The 20,290-nt window shown below is 42.2% G+C and overlaps 1 protein-coding gene and 1 long non-coding RNA gene across 15 annotated transcripts in view; one reads left to right on the forward strand and one right to left on the reverse strand.

Annotated features, from left to right (window-relative positions):
- Nucleotides 1-535: 535 nt before the first annotated feature.
- Nucleotides 536-20,290, reverse strand: part of LOC128895859 (neurogenic protein mastermind-like) — a 216,438-nt gene continuing 196,683 nt past the window's right edge. For all 13 annotated transcript variants that reach the window (XM_054158870.1, XM_054158852.1, XM_054158862.1 and 10 more), the window contains 5 exons: nt 16,865-17,203; nt 9,892-10,072; nt 7,286-7,591; nt 6,458-6,709; nt 536-5,644 (listed from right to left, as the gene is read on the reverse strand). In XM_054158870.1, coding sequence (XP_054014845.1) covers nt 5,412-5,644; nt 6,458-6,709; nt 7,286-7,591; nt 9,892-10,072; nt 16,865-17,203 — 1,311 coding nt within the window. In that variant the 3' untranslated portion in view covers nt 536-5,411. The remainder of the gene's footprint in view (nt 5,645-6,457; nt 6,710-7,285; nt 7,592-9,891; nt 10,073-16,864; nt 17,204-20,290) is intronic.
- Nucleotides 13,678-17,062, forward strand: LOC128896261 (uncharacterized). Of its 2 annotated transcripts, none has more exons than XR_008461946.1 (3): nt 13,678-14,591; nt 15,008-15,338; nt 16,933-17,062. It is a non-coding gene; the product is annotated as an uncharacterized LOC128896261 (long non-coding RNA). The 2 variants fall into 2 exon arrangements; XR_008461947.1 differs by having other exon boundaries at nt 13,678-14,425.

Consider the following 20,290-nt stretch of genomic DNA (forward strand, 5'->3'; position numbering starts at 1 on the left):
CCACCGTGACAATCGACACCACCAAGCGCACGCTTGTTGCTCTCCGGTTTTTGGTTGGTCCCTAATGCTCTCTTTCCGCGAGTACACCTCGTCGACCATTTTTCTTTTCCACTAGCCTGTCTCTTCCATATCTCCCGTCTCTCTCTCGCTCTCTTTCTTTCTCTCACTCTCACACTCTCTCTCTCCTCCCCTGCTCGTGCACGAAACGCATAATAGAAAAATGAACTTTAAAAAAGAAAAAACAAAAAGAGAACGGAACATGCGGCGACTTTGTTTCACCACCTCCGTATTCTTGATTCTCTCGATTTACATTTACATACGATGTTCGCATATCATCAACGTGAGAATTAGAGCACCTGTTCTTCTCCTTCGTTCCCTTCTTCACCTTTTTTTCATTATTACCTTTTTTTTGGTATTTTCATTTTTATCGTTTTTGTTGTTTAGATTATGTTTCGTGGCCCCAATATTTTACAAGACAATAATAACGCGTCGTCGCTCCGCCCAATGAGAATTTCATTTCTTTTTCTTCAAAAAAAAAAAAAAAAAGAAAAAAAAACGATTATATACTCTTCTAATTTCGCGCGACAAACACACATACTCTCTCTCTCGATCTTTGTCTCACTCTCTCACTTTCACTCTGTCTCTCGAGCGCGAGTATAATTATACTTATGTATCGTGACAAGCGAAACTCCGTAATCGGAATTAATCGTGCACACTTTCGGCGAACGGTCGAGGATACTTTTGTCTTCATTCGTATCCCTCGTTTCTTTGACTCCTTTAACGGGTGTGTCCGCGCAAATGCGCGTTGTGTTCACTCGTTTCAAACATTCTCGCGCCATTACCATTGTCGATCGAAATGAAAAAAAAATCTTAATCTGCCCCGACCTCTCTCCTCCATCTCACATTTTAGAAAGAAAAGTTTTGATCAGACAAACCGTGGATTCCTACTCGTTTTTTTTCTTTATCTATGGAATGTATCACTATTTGGAAGATTAGTCGCAGATCCGCCGTCTGGGGCAACGATGAACTCGTCCTTTCGAAAAATCGATGGACTAAGCGTATCGTTAATAGTTAAGGAAAGCTCTTTGCTGGAAAGGTCTGAAAACAATTTGAAGCGAAGAAACATTTATCGATTCGAAGTGAATTGGTCTCTCGGGGTTGCCGAGGAGCTACCCTCACAATACCGCTTGGTTACCCCCACCACAACATCTTCTGCCTTCGAGCGCCATCTGTTCGCGACAGAGGAAAGCTGGTACAGCGTGGAAGATCCGACCATAATTTCGAAAGCAGAGATAGACAAGATTCGATAGACAAGAATTCGAATAACGAATCAAAATAAACACGTTTCGTTCATCCGTTAGTTATTCAACCTGAATCTGAATTATATTAGGGTGGACCAACGGTTTTCTCCGATTTTTCTTCCTTCTATGTTCTTTTTTTTTCACCGAATGATTAAGCTAAATTGGTTTTACGTTATTTCGTAGCTCTTTTGTGTATTAAGTGCTAACAAATGTGTATTTTTAATTTTATCAATCTATAGGGCTTCCAGGTATGTTTACTGGTTCCCCAATTTTACTTTACTTTAAACATTTCATCCCTGGAGGGATTGAATAATTTTATTCACTTTAAACATTCGTTAAAAAAGAAGGAAGAAAAATTGGAAAAGAAACTTTCGATTCACCCTAATAGAATGAAATATTTCCTAGCGAAGAAGGGAATATTTAAACGCTGAACGTCACAGATACATTTTTTGATATTCTTAGGAAACCAATCCCACGAATGACGGGTTCATCGCGCCAAGAACGGGCTCCTCGCACCTCACCGTGATTATTTGTGTGCAACTTCGGCGCGGCGACGCGGCACATTCTCCGTAACTAAACTGAATAAATACACACTCGAATCGAGGAAATGTGCTCTGTCGCCCAGAAAAAAAGCATGTGTTCGCTTCATGCGTCGTCATTCGCTCCCTGGCAGTCCTTTTCCCCCCAATTTCTCCTGGCCATTCGCTCTGTTATCATCAATTACTATTATCATTATAATATTCACCTATATCATACGGTTTTCTTAATTTTAATCGGCTAAACTTTGCGAGCTTATCGTCTCGAAACTTTCTCCTTATAGCTTGCATACCTATGTACAGTCAAGATTTATCTTTAATTTATCCCCGGTAGCAACACTAACACCGCATTCTTAGGAAGGGTCTCTCTCTCTCTCTCTCTCTCTCTCTCTCTCTCTCTCTCTCTCTCTGTCTCTCACATTCTCTCTTCTTCATCGTCAAACACGACGCGAACCCTACCGCGTGACCGATCAAATAAGGGGTTCGAGCCCCCGCCACGACAGGCCACGGAATTCACCGAATCGAATATATATCTCATAATTGACTTTCTGTTTAATTGTAGATACGCCGTCGTGGCATCATTAAATACACTACGTTCTAGCCGTTATTAATAACATTGTTTAGCCGTGAACCAAACCTCTAAGGTCGAACCGATCCGTTCGAGGGCAACGGCAACATGCGACCTCCGTTGTCGATGACACGTCGTTATAATCGATCGTGTAGGACCGATAGTCGATTGTACCTAAGTGTTCGTCGGACTGACGCGTGAAAAATCAAGAGGATTTCATCGTTCCTTTCGAAGTGCCCGTCAAAGACGCTATATCGGTGTCGTCGATCATCCCCCACCTGGCCAGCCTCCATAGGCTACCATAATTCGTAGAGGAGGGACGAGAGAAACCAAAGTTCAAATGTGACTTCTACAAAAAAAAAAGAGAAACACGAAGGACAGAAATTCCGTTTGCTTCTCGGGTGACTCTTGATTTCCCACGCAGTCGAGACCACGCTCTCTTGGTTCTCGTCTCCGCTACCTCGGATCGGTTATCGTTAAGAAATTCAATTTTTACCTAAAACGTGATTGCCTAGAAAGAATAGTCGGCAGCCTAGAGAATAGCTGCCGAAAATGCGCTACGACCGGTTACTGTCTGTAGAGGAGCGACGTCGAACCGGTTGCCCAAACACATCCATTCAACGTCGCTGACGAACGACGATCGTTCTCGCCTGGGATTCGTTCACCTGGGGGGTTCAATCTCTTAAAATACGTGTTCACGTGACACCACTTAACCTGCACTAACTCCTTACTAGCTTAAGATTGCTATAGACTGTTGACGTGAAACTCCAAGTAACGTAAGAACAGAGTACAGTCTATAACTCAGATGTTAGGTATAATATCGTTTGTCTCGTTTAATGCAATAAACGCCAGAACTTACGTTTAAAGTAAAATGCAAGTTGGCTTGATGAATTTTGCGTACAGTCCTGCTTCGAGAAGATTGCAGATCGAAGGACCGTTAGACCTCATTAATCCTAAAGAGACTGTAGCCTCAGTAATGAGATACAATGGCCCTTCGATTTGCAATTTTAGAGTGACCCAATTTATGGACGTCGCCAGGGGCCATCTTCTCACAGCAGGACATCGAATTGTAATCTGCGCGAGATCCGAAGGAAGTAACTATGTTCTTGGTCGTCGATTTATAATATTCAATTTAAGGAAACTCTAATGCATGCTAGTTGGTCCTATTAGTACGAAAAATACCGTTTTCAATTTTCATTTAAAAGCTACAGAATGGAATGAATGATCCCGCGCATTCCTGCGTGGTAGGCTCCCGCAAATGGACCGACAGGTAAAGCGTTAAGTCACGCTTTCATTGGCGTGACGGCAAATGTCACGACATTTGTCGTCGAGAACACCATAATTCGCGTTGTCACGACGTTCCAATCAATGTAGCGACTTGGGTGTCTCAGAGTCAACTTGAGTGTGATTTCTCATGGCATTTTGAAGACAACGTCGGGAGACTCCCTTCATACGTTCAGGATCCACATATTTTCTCCACTTTAAATTTCTTCGTTTCTAATTCTTACATTCTCTCTGTAAATAATTTAACCCTTTACACTCGAGGCTTTTTTTTATCTACCAGCAATTCAAGATGCTTTCTTATCATTCTATTGCCACGAATGCTAAGCTTAGATTGACTTTGAAGATGTAGCCCGATCGCAAACTAATCTGAGATTTGAGAATCCGGTCACCTTTACTTCACCGACAATCATTTTATTTATGAAACTTCGAGTTCCAAAATAATTAAAGCTAAACAAACATTATTGCTGGTTGATTTACTGCGTCAAACCTGGTGGTGACCGAGAGTTACCCTCAAGTTACCGCATTACGTTAAGATGTGATTGAGAGTCACTTCTCGAGTGCAAAGGGTTAATTTATCGCATGAAACTATGTGAGAACACCAACTAAAGATGTAATTCATGCCACGACCTTGATGTCGCGTGAACACGCATCTTAGGACAAAGTCTGTCGACTTTTCCTTGTATGAGAGTTACATTGACGATCCTCTTGAAAGGTACAGGAGCCCTATTGGAGCATGTACGCCTAGTCGACTATTCCTCGAGTATAGGATAATGCTTTTTATCACATCCACCAGACCCCTACCATCGTGCAACGAAAGGTCGATAGTCTGGGTGAGCCCTTGCTTCTCAAGACGATCGACAGAGGAAACTTTTACTAATCGTATCTATTTTACACGGTGCACGAATTCGATACACCATTGCGTTCTGTTCCACAAGGTCTAGCACCCCTGAAAACGCTGGACATCACTGGACAGCACCGCGGATGTGTTTCATGACTCGTGGAGGGTCAACAGGGTGGTTTAGTGTCAAAAACGAGGTAACTGAATGCTGATTTTCCGCTAAGAGTGGAAGTGGCTTAGCATGGAAATGCTGAGCTAAATTCATTCTCAACTTAAAATTAACAATTGCATAATAACAGTTGGTGGAAGAAACATTTAGATCTTTTTAAATCAGTCTCGAGTGGTCTCTCAAGCGACTCATCACTCTTAGTACAACCTCGTCATGCACAAATCAATGCATAGGGATTTTCCTGTGCGATCTGATTGCCACAGGACCACAAGTACCAAGTTCTAAAATTTCTGGTGACCCTAAGAAAAGATTCTTCAATGCTCCACGTTCTCGACGCTTCATAAGGGCGTTTTACACCCTCTAGTTTCCATGGGACCTCTATGCTTCTCCCATCAAGCACCCTCCCGACACCAGACCATCGAATCTTCCATCGAGTCAAACCAGACTCGCCGTACTCTTGGTTTCCTCTTGTTCCCTGGGCGAGACGATCTCATCGAACGCGAGGATTTCGTTCCGATCGATCTCGAGGAATCGACGCACGATATACGCGACGGAGGAAGTTGCGCGATGGGGAGCAGATGAGCTCCGTCGATATCGTCGCGAGCGTGTGTCCACCGCCGCGGGAGGTGGATCGATCCCCCTTGGCGTTAGTCCGCGTCGTTTCTAACCGGCCTGGTTATATGCGATTCCCGAATAGACCGCGAGAGGCGTGGCCTTACAGAATATCGAGGTTGAAGCTCGCCGTGGAGTCGAGGGAATTCAGGAGCTCCTGAGCGCTGAAGTTCGACGTGTCCCCGGCTGGCAGGTTCTCCAGAAACTCGAGGCTGAAGTCCGCGGCGGCCACGGACGGATCCGTCGCGGTTGATTGTTGCGTGTGCTGTTGCTGCGGCAGGCTGCGCACACCTGGACTACCTGCGCCGTACTGTTGGTGCGGATGCAGAGGTGAACCTGAAATTTATCGTTTTTTAATATCGTTAAGTCGACTCAATTCTGTTGAATTGAATTAAAAACACTGAATTGTTGCGGGGGGAGCCCCTTCGGGGAAGAAGGATTGAGTTGTTAGGTCATAAAAATAAGATACGATGAAGAATATCTGAAGTTGCATATTTAAATGAAGATTTAACCCTCTATGGGCCGAATTTTTTTACAAACAATTTGCGAGACATTTACTTCGGTAAATTCAGATTGATAGTGTTGCTAACCGTCATTAATGTAATTATTGGTTATCAGAGATCTTAAATTAGGAGGACGAGAAAGTAATGCCGTTTCTTTTACATTAAATTCAAACAAATAAATTTATGTGTTTTTATTTTTAATCAATTATATAATCGTCAACAATCTTTTCCCGTCTAGTGTGCAATTTTTCAATACCTGATCGATAAAAATCAATTGGTACACAGTGAGCTGATAAATAATAGACAAGTATTGACATTCGCAAAAACGACATTACTTTCTGGCCTCCCTAATATAATTAAGACATACACGTCCTTTTGTGAAGAAACTAAAATTATTTGATTCAACGTCCATATATTAGTATGAAATCTAAAAGTTACACGGGCTCATAGGCGGTTAATATATAAAACCATCATATTTTGCTTTTATAGATTAATTGTATTATTTATCCCGACAATTATCTTTCGATATTTATAATGATACCTCCAAGAAAACTTTCGTATCTCATTCAAAATGTCTCCGCAATTATTCTCTCCATCGCGACTGGAGCTGCACGGATACAGGAATGATCATTGGGCGAAGACTTACCCGTGCCTGTACTGCTGACAGAGTTGACTGATGAGGACTGCGACATTTGCATCTGCAGTGACATCTGATTATTACTTTGCTGCATGGCTAATGTCTGCTGCTGGTGTTGCTGCGACAGTAGTTGCTGCATCTGAGTGCTGTTGGCCATACCGGAGCCAGCAATACCTCCACTCTGAGACCGAATCAGCTGTTGATGCTGCATCTGTGCGGCGTTCATTTGCATTCCGCCCGTACCGCCCATTGCGAACCCACCTGGAAAAACAAAGCGAGCAACACTTCTCATTTTAGTCGCACTGAGAATGCTTGTTTCATCTATTTTAAATTTTATGGATACTTCACACGTGCAAGTAACTAGTCTGACCACATTTCGAAAATAGATTTGGCATACTGTTTGCGACAGCCTTTACTCTGTAATCCTACAGATATAAACAGGTTTCTTTCAAAATAAAAGTAAGTGATACCATTTATCATATTTTACAATTGTTAACCCTTTGCGTTCCTATGTCAAGTGAGGCTCGACAAAAATATACTGAAATCAGAAAATTTAGACTGCGAAAAGTTAAAGCAGAACCAAGATAAAAGTGCAAGGAGTCGAGGTGGTGCATTTAAAGCAATTTCAAATGCCCAAGCACCAATCTTATCAGCTAATTATCCATATCTCAAAAATGATCATTACACTCAACATCTTGGATCAACAGAGGTCATCCGCAACGGTAGGTTAAAATCGAAGGCGGACAAGTTGAGTGGTTCTCCTGTCAGGACGTCCATTCTTCACGCGAGACAGCCTCTGTGCGGAATTATGGGCGTAATACGGTGTTGGACGCTTACCTTGGTGTCCTTGTTGGTTGAATTGCGATCGCATCTGTGTTTGAAAGCCCTGCTGCTGCTGCATCAGAACGTGTCGCCACTCTTGCTGAGCGCCACGGCCCGCGATGCTATTCCCAAGGCCGTCGGGCGGGCCGACGCTGACGTTAGGCGGCCGTTGATTATTAGTCCTAGGATAACCGAGACGCTGATGCATCTGATGCATCCCGCCAATGGCGGCCATACCGCCACTGCTCATGTACATGTTGCCCCCGGCAGCGTGCAACGTCTGTTGTTGCTGCTGCGCCATTTGCGGCCTCATCATCGGACCTGGGGTGAGAAGAAAACGACGATAACGTTAATGGGCGTGAAACTTTTTTCCCGTTTCCTTGTTTTAACTCCTGCCTCGACGTGACTTCGAATTCTTTGGTGTGCGTAGAAACTCTGAATCTTTCAAATATTCTTTCAATTACAGTCAGTCCCATACGCATTCATACCCTCTATACTTATTGAAGACATTTGTCCAATTTCAATGAATGCTTCATGATTCCAAATCAATTAGTAACTGTAAATATACACATGTGTGAAGTTTATTCATGCACACATTTATAATAGGAAGTTAATTTAGAAATATGAATCCTATCATTTAAGTTAGATAACTTTCTTCAATAGACGTAGAGGGTACAAATACTTACGGGACTTACTGTATGTAGGACTTTTTGGGGATTTTAAGATCTCTGCGACCCTTCAAGGGGCGTAGGAATTTTGTTTAGATGGAACGTAAGTGTTTTTGGAAAATTATAGTGTCTAGGCAATAGTTACTATCAACGCACAACACGTGTGCAAAACATATTGCTTAGAACAATGAAAAAAAATCAATTTTCCTATCCTTTTTAGTATAGATATCGATCGCGAAGAAGCGTCGCTACGTTCAGGATAGCTGGATACACGAGGAGTTAGGCGTATTGCGAGCGCAACGCAGGATTGCTTTGTGGATTTTTCGTTTGGATAGAATCTTATGAAAGTAGCTCCAGGCAGATCGATAGGAGTCTCGTATGGGGTACGGTGTATAAGGATATTTACGACCCCCCACCCTTCCCTTCACTATCCAGTTCGCGTTCTTTCTTTCTGGTCTGGAACGGATCCAGCGAGAGATCGAGTTCATTTTCCGACGAATGCTTGTCTAACCAATGGTTAAGAAGCGTGTAAACATTGTTGGAACGGTCGAGACCGCGGAAAGTCAAATATTCTTTCACGATTATTCATCGATTTCGCTTGACAAATTGAAACTAAAAAATTAACGGTGAATAAGTTTATTCTGAAGATAATTGTACGACAAAAAGTTGAAACTTAAAAGAACGTACTAAACATTGCTTGTACGAGACTGAGAGTTTAAAAAATAATTCAATCAATAACTTTCAACGAATAATCAGGATTGTTCCTATGAAATACAGATTCACACGAAGGTGATATTTTTTAGAGATGGAAGAAACGTTAACAATATTTTGAACGAGTGGTAATCGAAATGAAATTCATGAATTTTGCACTCCGAGGACAAAATTAACGCGAGAATTCCATAAATCTCGTTATAAATTTTCCTCGTTTACGTGAGTTGTCGCCTTAGTTTTCTGATTACCACTTTCCATAGCTTCGACGTTCTCATTTTCGTAGAAGTTTTCTGATATGATCCATTCGTATATCCAATGATATATTTCTTTACCTGCTCTGGAGATCTCCCACAAATAATATGACTTAAAGAACTAATAAATTCTTTTCTTATGAAACAACCTACTAATTTAATTTACAATTCAACCAAGAGCAATTTTATCTAGCAACAAAACCACAGAACAGCGCGTAACGTTGACACGTTTACCGTGTTATATCCCCTTAACCTTTATCAGTTTATCAAGCGATAAAGAAAAGCGCAGAAAATCACCATTGGGGAATCAAAACCGCTATCGAGCACACACCGAAAGAGCCATTCCCAGTTTCGACGGAAGATGAAAGAATCGATAGCAGCGTCGGATTCTCATTAGCCTGAGTGCCTTTCGACTCTGGCCAGCGCATATGAAAGTGACGTACCGTCGCCACTTTCAGCGTAAAAATAAAAAAATAAGCGAAACAGAAGAATGGATCGCCAACCAACGCCGCCTCGCTTGATTTACACTTTTTCAAAAGTACCTGAGTCTTCTTGGTCGGACTCTTCAAATGTAAATTAAACGATCGACTCACTGTTTTGTAAATTCACAATCTCGCCTAAATATTAATAACAATCACGATTCAGAATAAAAGTATTTATTGAAGACATTAATCGTGAGAAATTTGATGAAATTAAATGATAACGTGGTAAATATTCGTGGTAAATAAATTTTCATAATATACTTGTTTGATAAAGACTCATAAATAGTAAGTCGAAATGTTGCAACACACAACCCCCTGTTACCAGAGAAACAGCTCTCAGTTCAATTGTATTTCTATTTGTACTTGCAAAAGGCATTTTCAGCAGACAAATTCCAAAAACCCAGATTATAATTTTATTTTTTTCCCAGTGTTAGCCTGGCTAACGTATAAATGAATTCGATTCGAGGAAACTTAGCATGGAGTTCTCGATGGTATCGCGATCGACTAACCTGAAGGTGGCATAGGCTGTTGCGTAACCCTTCGCATAGGCCCGGTATTGGGAAACCTTGGCTGCTGACCCATGCCGATACCAGCGTGCATCATTTGGGCCTGAGCCGCCGCTTTGTATTCGGGAGGCGGTGGTCTCACGCCTCCCATTCCTCCAGCCATGTGCTGTTGCTGTTGCATCACCTGAAAAATAAACGAACAATACATTTCCATTACTCGACGTTCCTCAAACACTGATCTACGTAGTGGTTGCATTAAGAATTACGTGTGAAAATTTTCTCTGATGTAGTCTTAACCCTCTACGGGTAGAATTCTTTTTTCTGTAGACAACTTGTAAGTCATTTACTTTGATATTTCAGGTTGATGGTGCTGTTAACTATCATCAACATTGTAATCCATACTAATATTATAAATGCGAAAGTAACTCTGTCTGTATGTCTGCTTGTTTGTTATCTTTTCACGCCTAAATCGTTGAATAAATTTCAATAAAATTTGACATAGGCTATACTTTATTTTAATAAAAATAAGATTTTAGTTCGAAATCTCAATATTTGAGATTTGACTTACAGAAAACAAAAGACAGTCACCTACTGATTCACGAATGCAAACGACATAAAATAAGTAGTATTCCACACGAGTGAAACCGCGGGATGCAGCTATACATATGCAGCTAGTTGATTATCAAAGACATTATATAATTAAGACGTACACATCATCTCGTGGCAAACCTAAAATTATTTCGTAATCTGTCGATATTAGTAGCACGTAACCTGAAAGTTACACGAACCCATAGAGGGTTAAACTAGGACCTCGATTATAACTTTCTTTTATAAAGAAAGTAGAAAATAACAGATTGAATGCAGCCGATAGAGATTATATGAGGTATTTCGTTTGATTTAAGAGTATCGTCTTTGTAAGTGTACTCTGATCGGTACCAACGACTGAGAAAACGGTGACCAAGCGTCTCCGGTTGCCTTTCGACAACCGTCGGCGTTGCCTTCGTTGTCGTCGCGTTCACAGTCTTTCGTTGGATCCGCGTAACACCAGGAAGTGGAAACGCAATCCAACCCGATGGGGGGACTTGTGCAACGACACCGATGGTCGAAACTTCCGTGGTCGCCGGCAGCACGACGACAATGCGGCTCGCAACGAGTCATCGATGCATGCCGCAGCTCAGAGTTGCAATTATTCCTTCGGAATCTGTCGGTCGGCTTTCTAACTCGCTTCTATCATTGTCCGTGCCTTACGAGCCGAATCTACTCGTTCTCGTTCACTGCGCTCACCGCTTCACGCTATTCACCGGGTGCTCTTAAGGTTTCGAGATTTGAGGGATTAAACATCTTGCAACGGTAATTTTTGATGTTGTAGTTCGTTATTAGTTTTATGATTAACCTAACTAGCTATTATTCTTTCCATTTAAGCACGAAGACCGACTCGGACAAATTTTATCTGGATTGAACGATCAAAGAAGGAGTTGGAGAGGAATCACAAACAGACGGCAAAAAGAGAACTCTTGAAATGAGTTTATGTTTCAATGTAGCATTTTTAATAAAAAATGATTTTATTTATGAATCTTAAATTCATTGCACTAATTTCTGCAATGTGAAATTATTTGATTACAATAAATTTATATTAATTGAAGTATTTGTTATGAATAATAGGTAAAACATAATGAAAATGGGCAATAACATAATATAAATCATGTATCACAACATAAAATGTATCATGATTCGAATTTTACATTCTTAACGAGAGCAAGACATCTTCGACAGAATACCTCTTCTGGGGTGTTGGAAAGGTTAAGAATGACTGGATTAGGCGAATGCCACCCTGTTGCTCTCGTGGGGCCTCGGTGAACGGAGGAAGCAAGTCATCCTTGGAATCGGCACGTAGCAATTTCGCGCGTCGTTTTCCCATTGATTCGCGCAGAGAGAGAAAGGGGACCCGCTTCCGTGAGTCGCGTTCTCGTAAACGTAATCGAATTCTCGGCTCCTTTTTGGCAAGATCAACCACTCGAGCTATAGAAAGATCGACCGATTTGGTCGACGAACGGCAAATCCTTCCACGTTTCGCGAACCCCTCGTTTCGTTCAACGGTAGAGGAAACGTCGTTCTCACGGTAATTACGACCGATCTTCGTGATTAACTTATCATGAGCCAAGTGAATTGTTTAAGTGGCCCGATATCTAGGAATCTTTATAGCTTTGGCAGCGTTGCGCTCGATTTCGTTTAGTTTGGGACGTCTACTGCTATTAGTGGCGAATCACTTATTCAAATCATTTATTTGTTTTTTATTTTTGTACGAAATTAACTTGTTGGGTTGATTAACAAGAGGTATAATTCAAAATCGTTGCGGTCTGAACGAGCTTCGTTAAAAGGTTCCCAATCTTAGAGACAAAGAAATGCAAAGAAATTGATGATAATTAAAGAGAAAAGTATGTATGTACAAACAGTCCCATAAATATTTGTATCCTCTATGTCTATTGAAGACATTTGTCTAAATTAAATGATAGGTTTGATGATCCCGAATAAATATTCATTATAAACGTATATATGTGAAAAGTTTGTTTTTGTAAACATTTATCATGAAACATTTATTTGAAAACATCAAACTTATCATTTAATTTAGACAAATTTCTTCAATAGATATAGGGGGTGCGAATACTTATAAGACTGACTATACATAGAAAAAAAATTACGAGTGAATAGTAACATCTTGAAAACAGACTAAATAAATCATGTTGAAAAGAAGCATCAGAGGCTAAACTAATTTTTAGTATCCATGTGGAACTTCTGTTACTTTATATATCTATACTTTCCTCGTTTTCTATCTGTTCGAAACGATTTAAAAATGCTCAAGAAGTGATGTAAATGAATATTAATTGAGTAACAGTATCCAATTTTCACCAGTAAGCGTATCACGAATTCCTAAGACTGCACGTCGCGACAGAGCCGGATAATAACGTCGATCACGGATTCCTAGATCCCCGAGTTCCTCGAACTCGTGCAAACATGGCCACAGCATCCGGCAGCGTGCAGCACGTTAACTATCCTAATGGATTAAAATAGATACGGGACTATGCATCGGGTCAGCGCGTCAATTTCGTTATCACGACTCTTCGAACGAACGTGCGCTTATTTTTTAACCCGTTTGAGCCCGATGATGCAACGTACGTCATTCAATACCAATCCAAGAGAGGCAATGGTACACCAGAGGTCTTGAATAGAATCTAATTCGTTATCTACTATGTTTTAATTTACTTCTTATTTTTATTACATTCAAAGAATGTGTAAATAACCTGTCAAAAATATGCCACAAGAGGAACGCCCAAACATTAGTTAACCCTATCACACCTGGCGTCCACAATTGTAGAAACAAAATTTTTAAATTACCGACATTATCGTTTAGGGCGAATGTTCTTATTTGTGCACGTGAAGAAAAACCAGTTTTCCGCAAAAACTACACTATTAGGATTTTCTACATAATTTTTTCCATACAAATTTTAATCCAAGTTAATCCTAAAAATTAAATTACATTAGTACGAGAAAAAAAATAATTTCGGTTTGAAAGGACCGAGGTATTATCAAGAGAGAAACGATGAATGAAACGGAAGGTCGATGCCGACGAGGGATGACTAACCAATTGCGTGAAACCTACGATTGGTAACTGGAGCACGATCGCAGAACTGCCTTCGATACCTTAACGTCGTTAAAGCGATGGTTGTATTGTAACTGACTCATTCGTTAATAAATCGAGTCGCATGTCCGCGAGCGCAACGTGACCGCAGGCGACTACCGATCCGCGAATCGACGATAACATCGTGACGTTAAACGAGCAGATTTCTTTGTGCAGACAGTTCCATGGGAGAAACTCGTTGCACGGTTTTGTTTCTTCAAACTCTATTAACTGTGTGGCTCTGTGGCTGGAGCTCTGCGTTGAAACTCTGCGGCGACGTTATTAACCTATTCAGTCTACATTGTAATGCACGTAGAGTTAAATATTGTCCGTATGCATACGAAAGCTTTCGAAACGTAAAATTCGTGTATCGATTTCTGATGAGGGTTCAGGCAGATTTTCGACGGCTCGAAGACGATGTTAATTCAATTTTTCTACACTTTCGCGGCAGCACGACGGAATAGCGCCGTTCGAAGAGACAATTCGTGGAAGACGGGGATTCAGTGACAGTAATTGGGGCTCGCGGACACAGTTTCTTCGGATGCAAATTGGAAATGCATAAAAGATGAAGAACACTGTACTGGACAAGATGTAAATGACTGCATGCAAATGTTGACTGATTGCAAAGTTGCAAGCGTTACATTATACCTCGAGTAATCTAGAACAACGTCGCGGCAACAAAACATCGACCCCCCTTTTCTCGCACCGAGACAAAGGGCAATCAGCTTATGCGTCGGTAAAAATTGAAAGCCCTAAACAGTGTAATACAACGAAGGCAAGAGCGAGGAAAAATGTACTCGCGTAGAATTTAGAACTCTAAAACGAGCTGGCTCGTAACGTGCCTGCGTGTCGAAGTGTTTGGTTAGTAGTATTTAAATAATTCTATTTTTATATAGTTGCAGTGGATAAAATCTACATTCAAGTATCTATGGTGCAATGCAGCGGGAACGGGTAAAAATGTACTCGCGTAGAATGTAGAACTCTAAAACGAGCAGGCTCGTAACGAGCCTGTGTGCTGAAGTGTCTGGTTAATAATATTTAAATAATTCTATTTTTATATAGTTACAGTTGATAGAATCTACATTCAAATATTTATGGTAGGTTAACGTCTAATAATAGTGGAAAATCCTCAACATTTTCAAATTCTGCTCCTACAATACTAGAAGATATACGAGTACAAAATCGTATAACGGGATTGTGTATTTAGAGATTATTTTGAGTCAAATGAACATTGAAATGATCTATACTTTCCAAATTATTGTGGCCATCAAACGAACCTAAGTTTAAATGAAGACAGGAAACCAGAAAAAAATGGTCCATAGCTTCCAAAGAAAAATGGTACCGGCGATAAGTCGGTTAAGATAAACGCCACACCCTGTACATCGCAAGAAACGAAAGCAACGATAGCCGTGTACGCAATATCATTTGTTGTCTGTTACACAGGAAGTGCACGTGAGCGCTGATTTCCCGATCACGGAAAAAGTTTCCATTCATTGTTCGGCGGCCCCGAAGAAGAAGCTCGCTCCTATTTGCGCCGGTTCTTTCAACGCGATGGAACAGAAGTTGCAAAGGAGGTGCGATACCTGTTGCACACGAGCATCGCGGGAACGAGTCAACCGCCGGATACGAAACTTAATGTTTCGGATAATGTGCCAGTCGACAATATCGCGTCGCGATCTCCTACCACTGCTTGATAGACATCCGAGCGCCGTTTTGGAAAGGAGTCTCAGTAGGGCACCATTTGCATCAGGAGACATATATGTACATTTCAAAGGTAAAGTGAGTAGAAAATTGTAGACGTTGTACTATTCGTTAAAAATATGGTTTGTCGAATGTGCGGAATGTATGAAAAATGTGATGACTATAATATAGGGTTTTTGTAGAATGAATTATATTTTCTTTAGTGTCAATGAAATCTTTGGTGGCAAATAATGCAAAGAGGTTCAGTATCATCTAACCTGAATCGTTATAGGTTTTATACTGAAAACCAACTTGAGAAATACATGTGCTCGGATTAGTTTTACCAGCGTCTCGGCGCCGCCCAAGTTGCGTCGTGGGACGAAACGAATCGTATAATCGATAGCACTGAAGCCTGAGAGAACCCTTGCGCGAACACTACGGATGCACAAGTCCACCGTGGTGTTTAGTTTGACTCTGTCGTTACTATATTTTACGCGAAGCTCTCAATTTTCGAAGGAACCGACCCATAAATTATAGTACTCTTTGTCGCTGCGTGTGGGCTCGCGATGCGTCGATCGCCATTGAAAGATACGGCTGGATTGTTTCCTCGGAGAAAGTTGCCTGGTATTTACCAGCCGTGCCCAAGTCTTTATGAAACATAATAAACCGGAAACCTGCTGGTGACGATCTCAAAAATGGCATTGTTCCCCTCGAACGCAGCGTAAACTCAGTCATGTGTTTCTTAACGTAAACAGCACGTCTTCGACAGGACCGGAAACTTTTCTAACAATGGAAGAAACTTTTACAGCCTTATTCCGTTATGCCATTCTGACGAGTATCGGTTAAAATACTTCTCGGAGATGCTTTCGAAAGGTTGCGTTTCCTCTGCGTCCTTTGTTGCGACTAGCGTTTGGAAAGTCCAAACAATGGACTCGCTACTTCTCTTATATCTGAATGTGTTGAATAATTTTGCTTCAGTGGGTAGCTGGGTTTAATTTGGAACTTCTAGCAGTGACTTGAGGCTAATCAGATTTCTATACTCGATGATGTCTTTTAAGGAACCAATTATGAAAGATAAACCGTTGTTGTCGCAAACATAACAAAGACCATAGACTCATCCTCAACCAAACATCTTAATCTTGGTTCCGAGTTCCTCACTCATCCTATACTTTGTACCCTTCCTTAATCATACTCTCCTTTGACCGCTGTCCTTAACATGACTCATCCTCCAAACGATAGAAAAGCCCGGAAAAACCTAAGAACCAGTCAGCATTCAATATGCACCGACACAGTTGCGACTTAGTTGTACAAATAAACAGCTTTGAGAGTTTCTATAAAAATCAGTGTTGTCAGTTAATTCCTTTCGGTAATCTAACACACTACTTTTATGTTGCATAGTAGAAATTTCATCGACAAACATAGGATAACATTGGCACTGCATAGAGTCTAGCTCTCTACCCAACAGCGGCGTTCCTACCGTCGCTATTACCATAGATAACCATCGCTCACTGCCATTAGGTAATTAAACCATAAACCACCACGTTCACGCCCTCGTACGCAATAAACGCGCAAAACATTCGTCGCTATCGATCACGAAACGCAAACAGGGTAAACGCGTACCTGGGCGCGCATCAGTTGCTGTTGCTGCTGCAGAAGCTTGGCGTGCTGATGTTGATCCACTTGATTAGGCGGCACTTGCTGAGGATGACTGCGAGCACCTGGTCCACCAGCGGGCTGGGGAACACCACCAGCAGCAGCGGCTGCTGCTCGCTGCCTCAGGCTCTGCTGGGTGAAGTTGATGGTCTGGGACTGCGAGACAGAACAATACGTGTCTGTCTGGCCACCAGGTCCTGGCTGATTCTGGCTCTGCTGCTGGTTGAAGTACATGCCCTGTTGAGCAGCCACGGTCACGCCAGGCTTCAGGTCACCGGTGAGCTGCATGTGCTGACCCGCGGACACCTGTGACAGAGAAAAGAACGTTTGAATTAGAGTTTGAATGATGTAATAGTAACACTAGGATTACAGAGATTTCTTATAACATTTCTATTGGTGAGGTAATGAGGGGTAATGAGTGGGTTCTCTCTTTATGTATGTTTTGCTTGTATGTTAAGAGTAGATTAAGCATATTTTGTACTGAAACTGTAAGTGGAAGTGGAGGCTATATAACCCTTAGGGGAATATTAAATAAATACATACTAAAGTAATGTTTTAATAAGTGAGCTCGATTTACCAAAATTAATTAGGAGGTTTAGACAAAAATGAATTTGTATGCATGCTTGCCTTTTTGTATATAGACAAAAATCAGCATGAGCGTTTGGCAAAAAATAGAAACGGTTTCTGTAAGATCTGGTAAAATTAGGGATAGGTCAAAATGACCGCAAAGCTAGTATTAAATACAGGTTGAACAATTGAACAGATCATGCATTCTGTGCACCGTGTAACCCATTGACGAGCCCTGGTATTAACATCTCCTTAACCCTTTCGCCACAAGAAAGACGCGCATGTCCGACGCCGGTGACAGCGAGTTTTATTGGCTGTTCCAATTGTTCAGCATCCCCCTTGGGTTGTAAGCGCAATACGAATCGCTCTGTTACGTATGATCCACGGTCGATGGTAGATCGGATCGAGCGGTGCTTTTCATGAAGGCCACGAAGCCGAACAACGGCTCGCCGCAGGCGGCCTGGAATTCGGTTTCTGGCAAAAAAGCAGCGGACAAGTGGCGACTATTGTCCTGTCATCGCTCGTATCGTAGGCAATGATACAAAATGGCTACCGTTCTTCAATATTTCATCCAGCAGCCAAGGGAAAAAGGACTGCACCGTGTGGGGAAGGAGGAGACCAAGACACGACCAGGGGACCTCTACGGCTTCGATGACTCTTGACCTCCAACAATCGAGTCGCGGTAATCTAGTCCGAGTGTCTGCATCCCCTCGCCTGTTTTGTACGCTCGAATGAATGCCACAATCCCTTAATGGCTCCTTGTAACGAAGTTCTTATCCTTGTTACATCGCTAACGTACGCCTCGAACTCCGATCCACTCTAACGCAATGAACACACCTGCGATAATTGACCTTCACGAAAAGCAAACAGATCCACTCTTTCGTATATCTCCCAATTTTAGAAAATATTTGTTGTCTAGAATATTACGCAGTACTAGGTTTATCATGTTTTCCATCTCATGATAATTCATACTATTTCGTACAATCGCTGGATTGCAAATTAACTTGGAACGACTCATCACCATCGAATCAAGGAACGATGAATTCCCCAGCCTGCGAGTGAATTTCTATAGCGAAGCGTCGAATAATGAGGGCTTACGACGTTCCTCGTTGGCCTCGGACCACTTATTGGTCGTCTCCGCCAGTCCTTTGTTCGTACGCACCGTATGGAGATTGCCGATCTGGTACCTCGTCGGCACCGCATTATAGCGAACAACTTATGACCGATGTGGCCACCTAAGTGTCACAAGGTCTTGTGTGCAAGCTGTGCATAATCGAGCCAAACCTCGATCGTTTTCTATAAATATCAAAGTCTAACCAAACACATTATAGAATTTAATCACTAAAATACTTTCCAGAACTGAAACTCTCTTCTTTAAACAATTCAACTTGATTACAACAGCAGTTGAATCGCCCTAAACATTTAAGTTGCTCGTTCCCGTTGGAAAGTACGAGAACGAATAAAGGATAAGGTACGAGACAGGTCTGGCCACGGAGATCGTTCCAGCCAGCAGTCGAGGCTACCCAAAACCGTGCACGTAACGCGCATAGAGTGTCCTCGCGGAAAACGAGCGGGCGAGTTACGTGTTCGCCGGAGAATGGCTGGGGTGGCGCGACATCAGGGGCTTTTAGTTATGACGCCTAGAAGGAGAATCCTAGTCGGCCCTGGTCGTGCATAATTAGCCTAAATCACGGGCGTTCCGCTGGGAGCTCCTAGCCGCGGCATCTGCATAACGCGTGTCTTATTATCTTCTGCTGGGAAGGGATGACTTTTGGATAAAACGATGAGTGTAGTCAGCGTTCAAGAGTTTCGAAGCCTCGAAGGTAAGAGAAAACGACTTATCAGCGACTTGGGTTCACATATTAACTCTGATCTACGTGTGGATTAGCATGTTCTTGACTCGAAAGTTTGTTTAATATACAGATAATATTGATTTAGAAACTTTACAGAATAGTACATTATAGAAACAATAGTCTTCACTGAGCTTGACTCTGGTTTCCTGAGAAAATTTTCTCTTGAGTTAGTTCTTACTGCTGGAGTCGAATGCAGCACCAGGTGTTAGTCTAGAGCTCTGGACGAACCAACCATAGATCCATGGATCTTCCACGGACCAAGATGCTTCGAACGAGGCTATTCGGATGGGAATACTAATATGGAGAGAGGAACGCTGGTCAGCGGCCTTCTAAGGAACGCTGGACACTTTAACGCGCTCGAGCTACCTGAGACACTGCTCGTTGACGTTAATTTTATTCCTTTCCACGTGGTCTTCGTGTTCCTCTCATTGTTGGCGTGGGAAGATAGCGATGGGTAAATGCATTCGCAGCGTTCGATGCACTCATTCGCGACCCCGTGCACGGCTTCGCCATGGGATCCGATGGGAGGTGGTGTTAGACAGGGTTAAACGTTGAATGTCGTGGAGCTTGCCAAGTAGATTGCTCGAGAGGACGACTTGGTGAGCTCTAGTAGCCTATTGCGCGAATACGGTACATCGTACGGTCAAACATCATCTATTGTTTTCCATTTTTCCGCAGAATGGCGGACGTTACGCGGAAGCGATAATATTCACGCGTCGAGAAACGCAGAACAAAAGAAACGATATTTCTCGAGGCGTAACGTAGGAGCAGTTTTCATGAATCGAGTATTCGAGGGATTTCCAATCACGATACAGCGCAATCAAGCGCTGTTAATGATGGCGCCGCCATTAGCGATCGGCGTCGGTTCCCGGAACGATTTTCAGTGTGTCTCTGCAAGCGAACTTATCGATCGTTTGCCGCCAGTTGCCATAAACGCGTATCGCTGGTGCACGCGTCGCATTCGCGGGCGGCA

This window comes from Hylaeus anthracinus, unplaced genomic scaffold, assembly GCF_026225885.1.
Source record: "Hylaeus anthracinus isolate JK02 unplaced genomic scaffold, UHH_iyHylAnth1.0_haploid 0, whole genome shotgun sequence".
Classification (NCBI taxonomy): domain Eukaryota; kingdom Metazoa; phylum Arthropoda; class Insecta; order Hymenoptera; family Colletidae; genus Hylaeus; species Hylaeus anthracinus.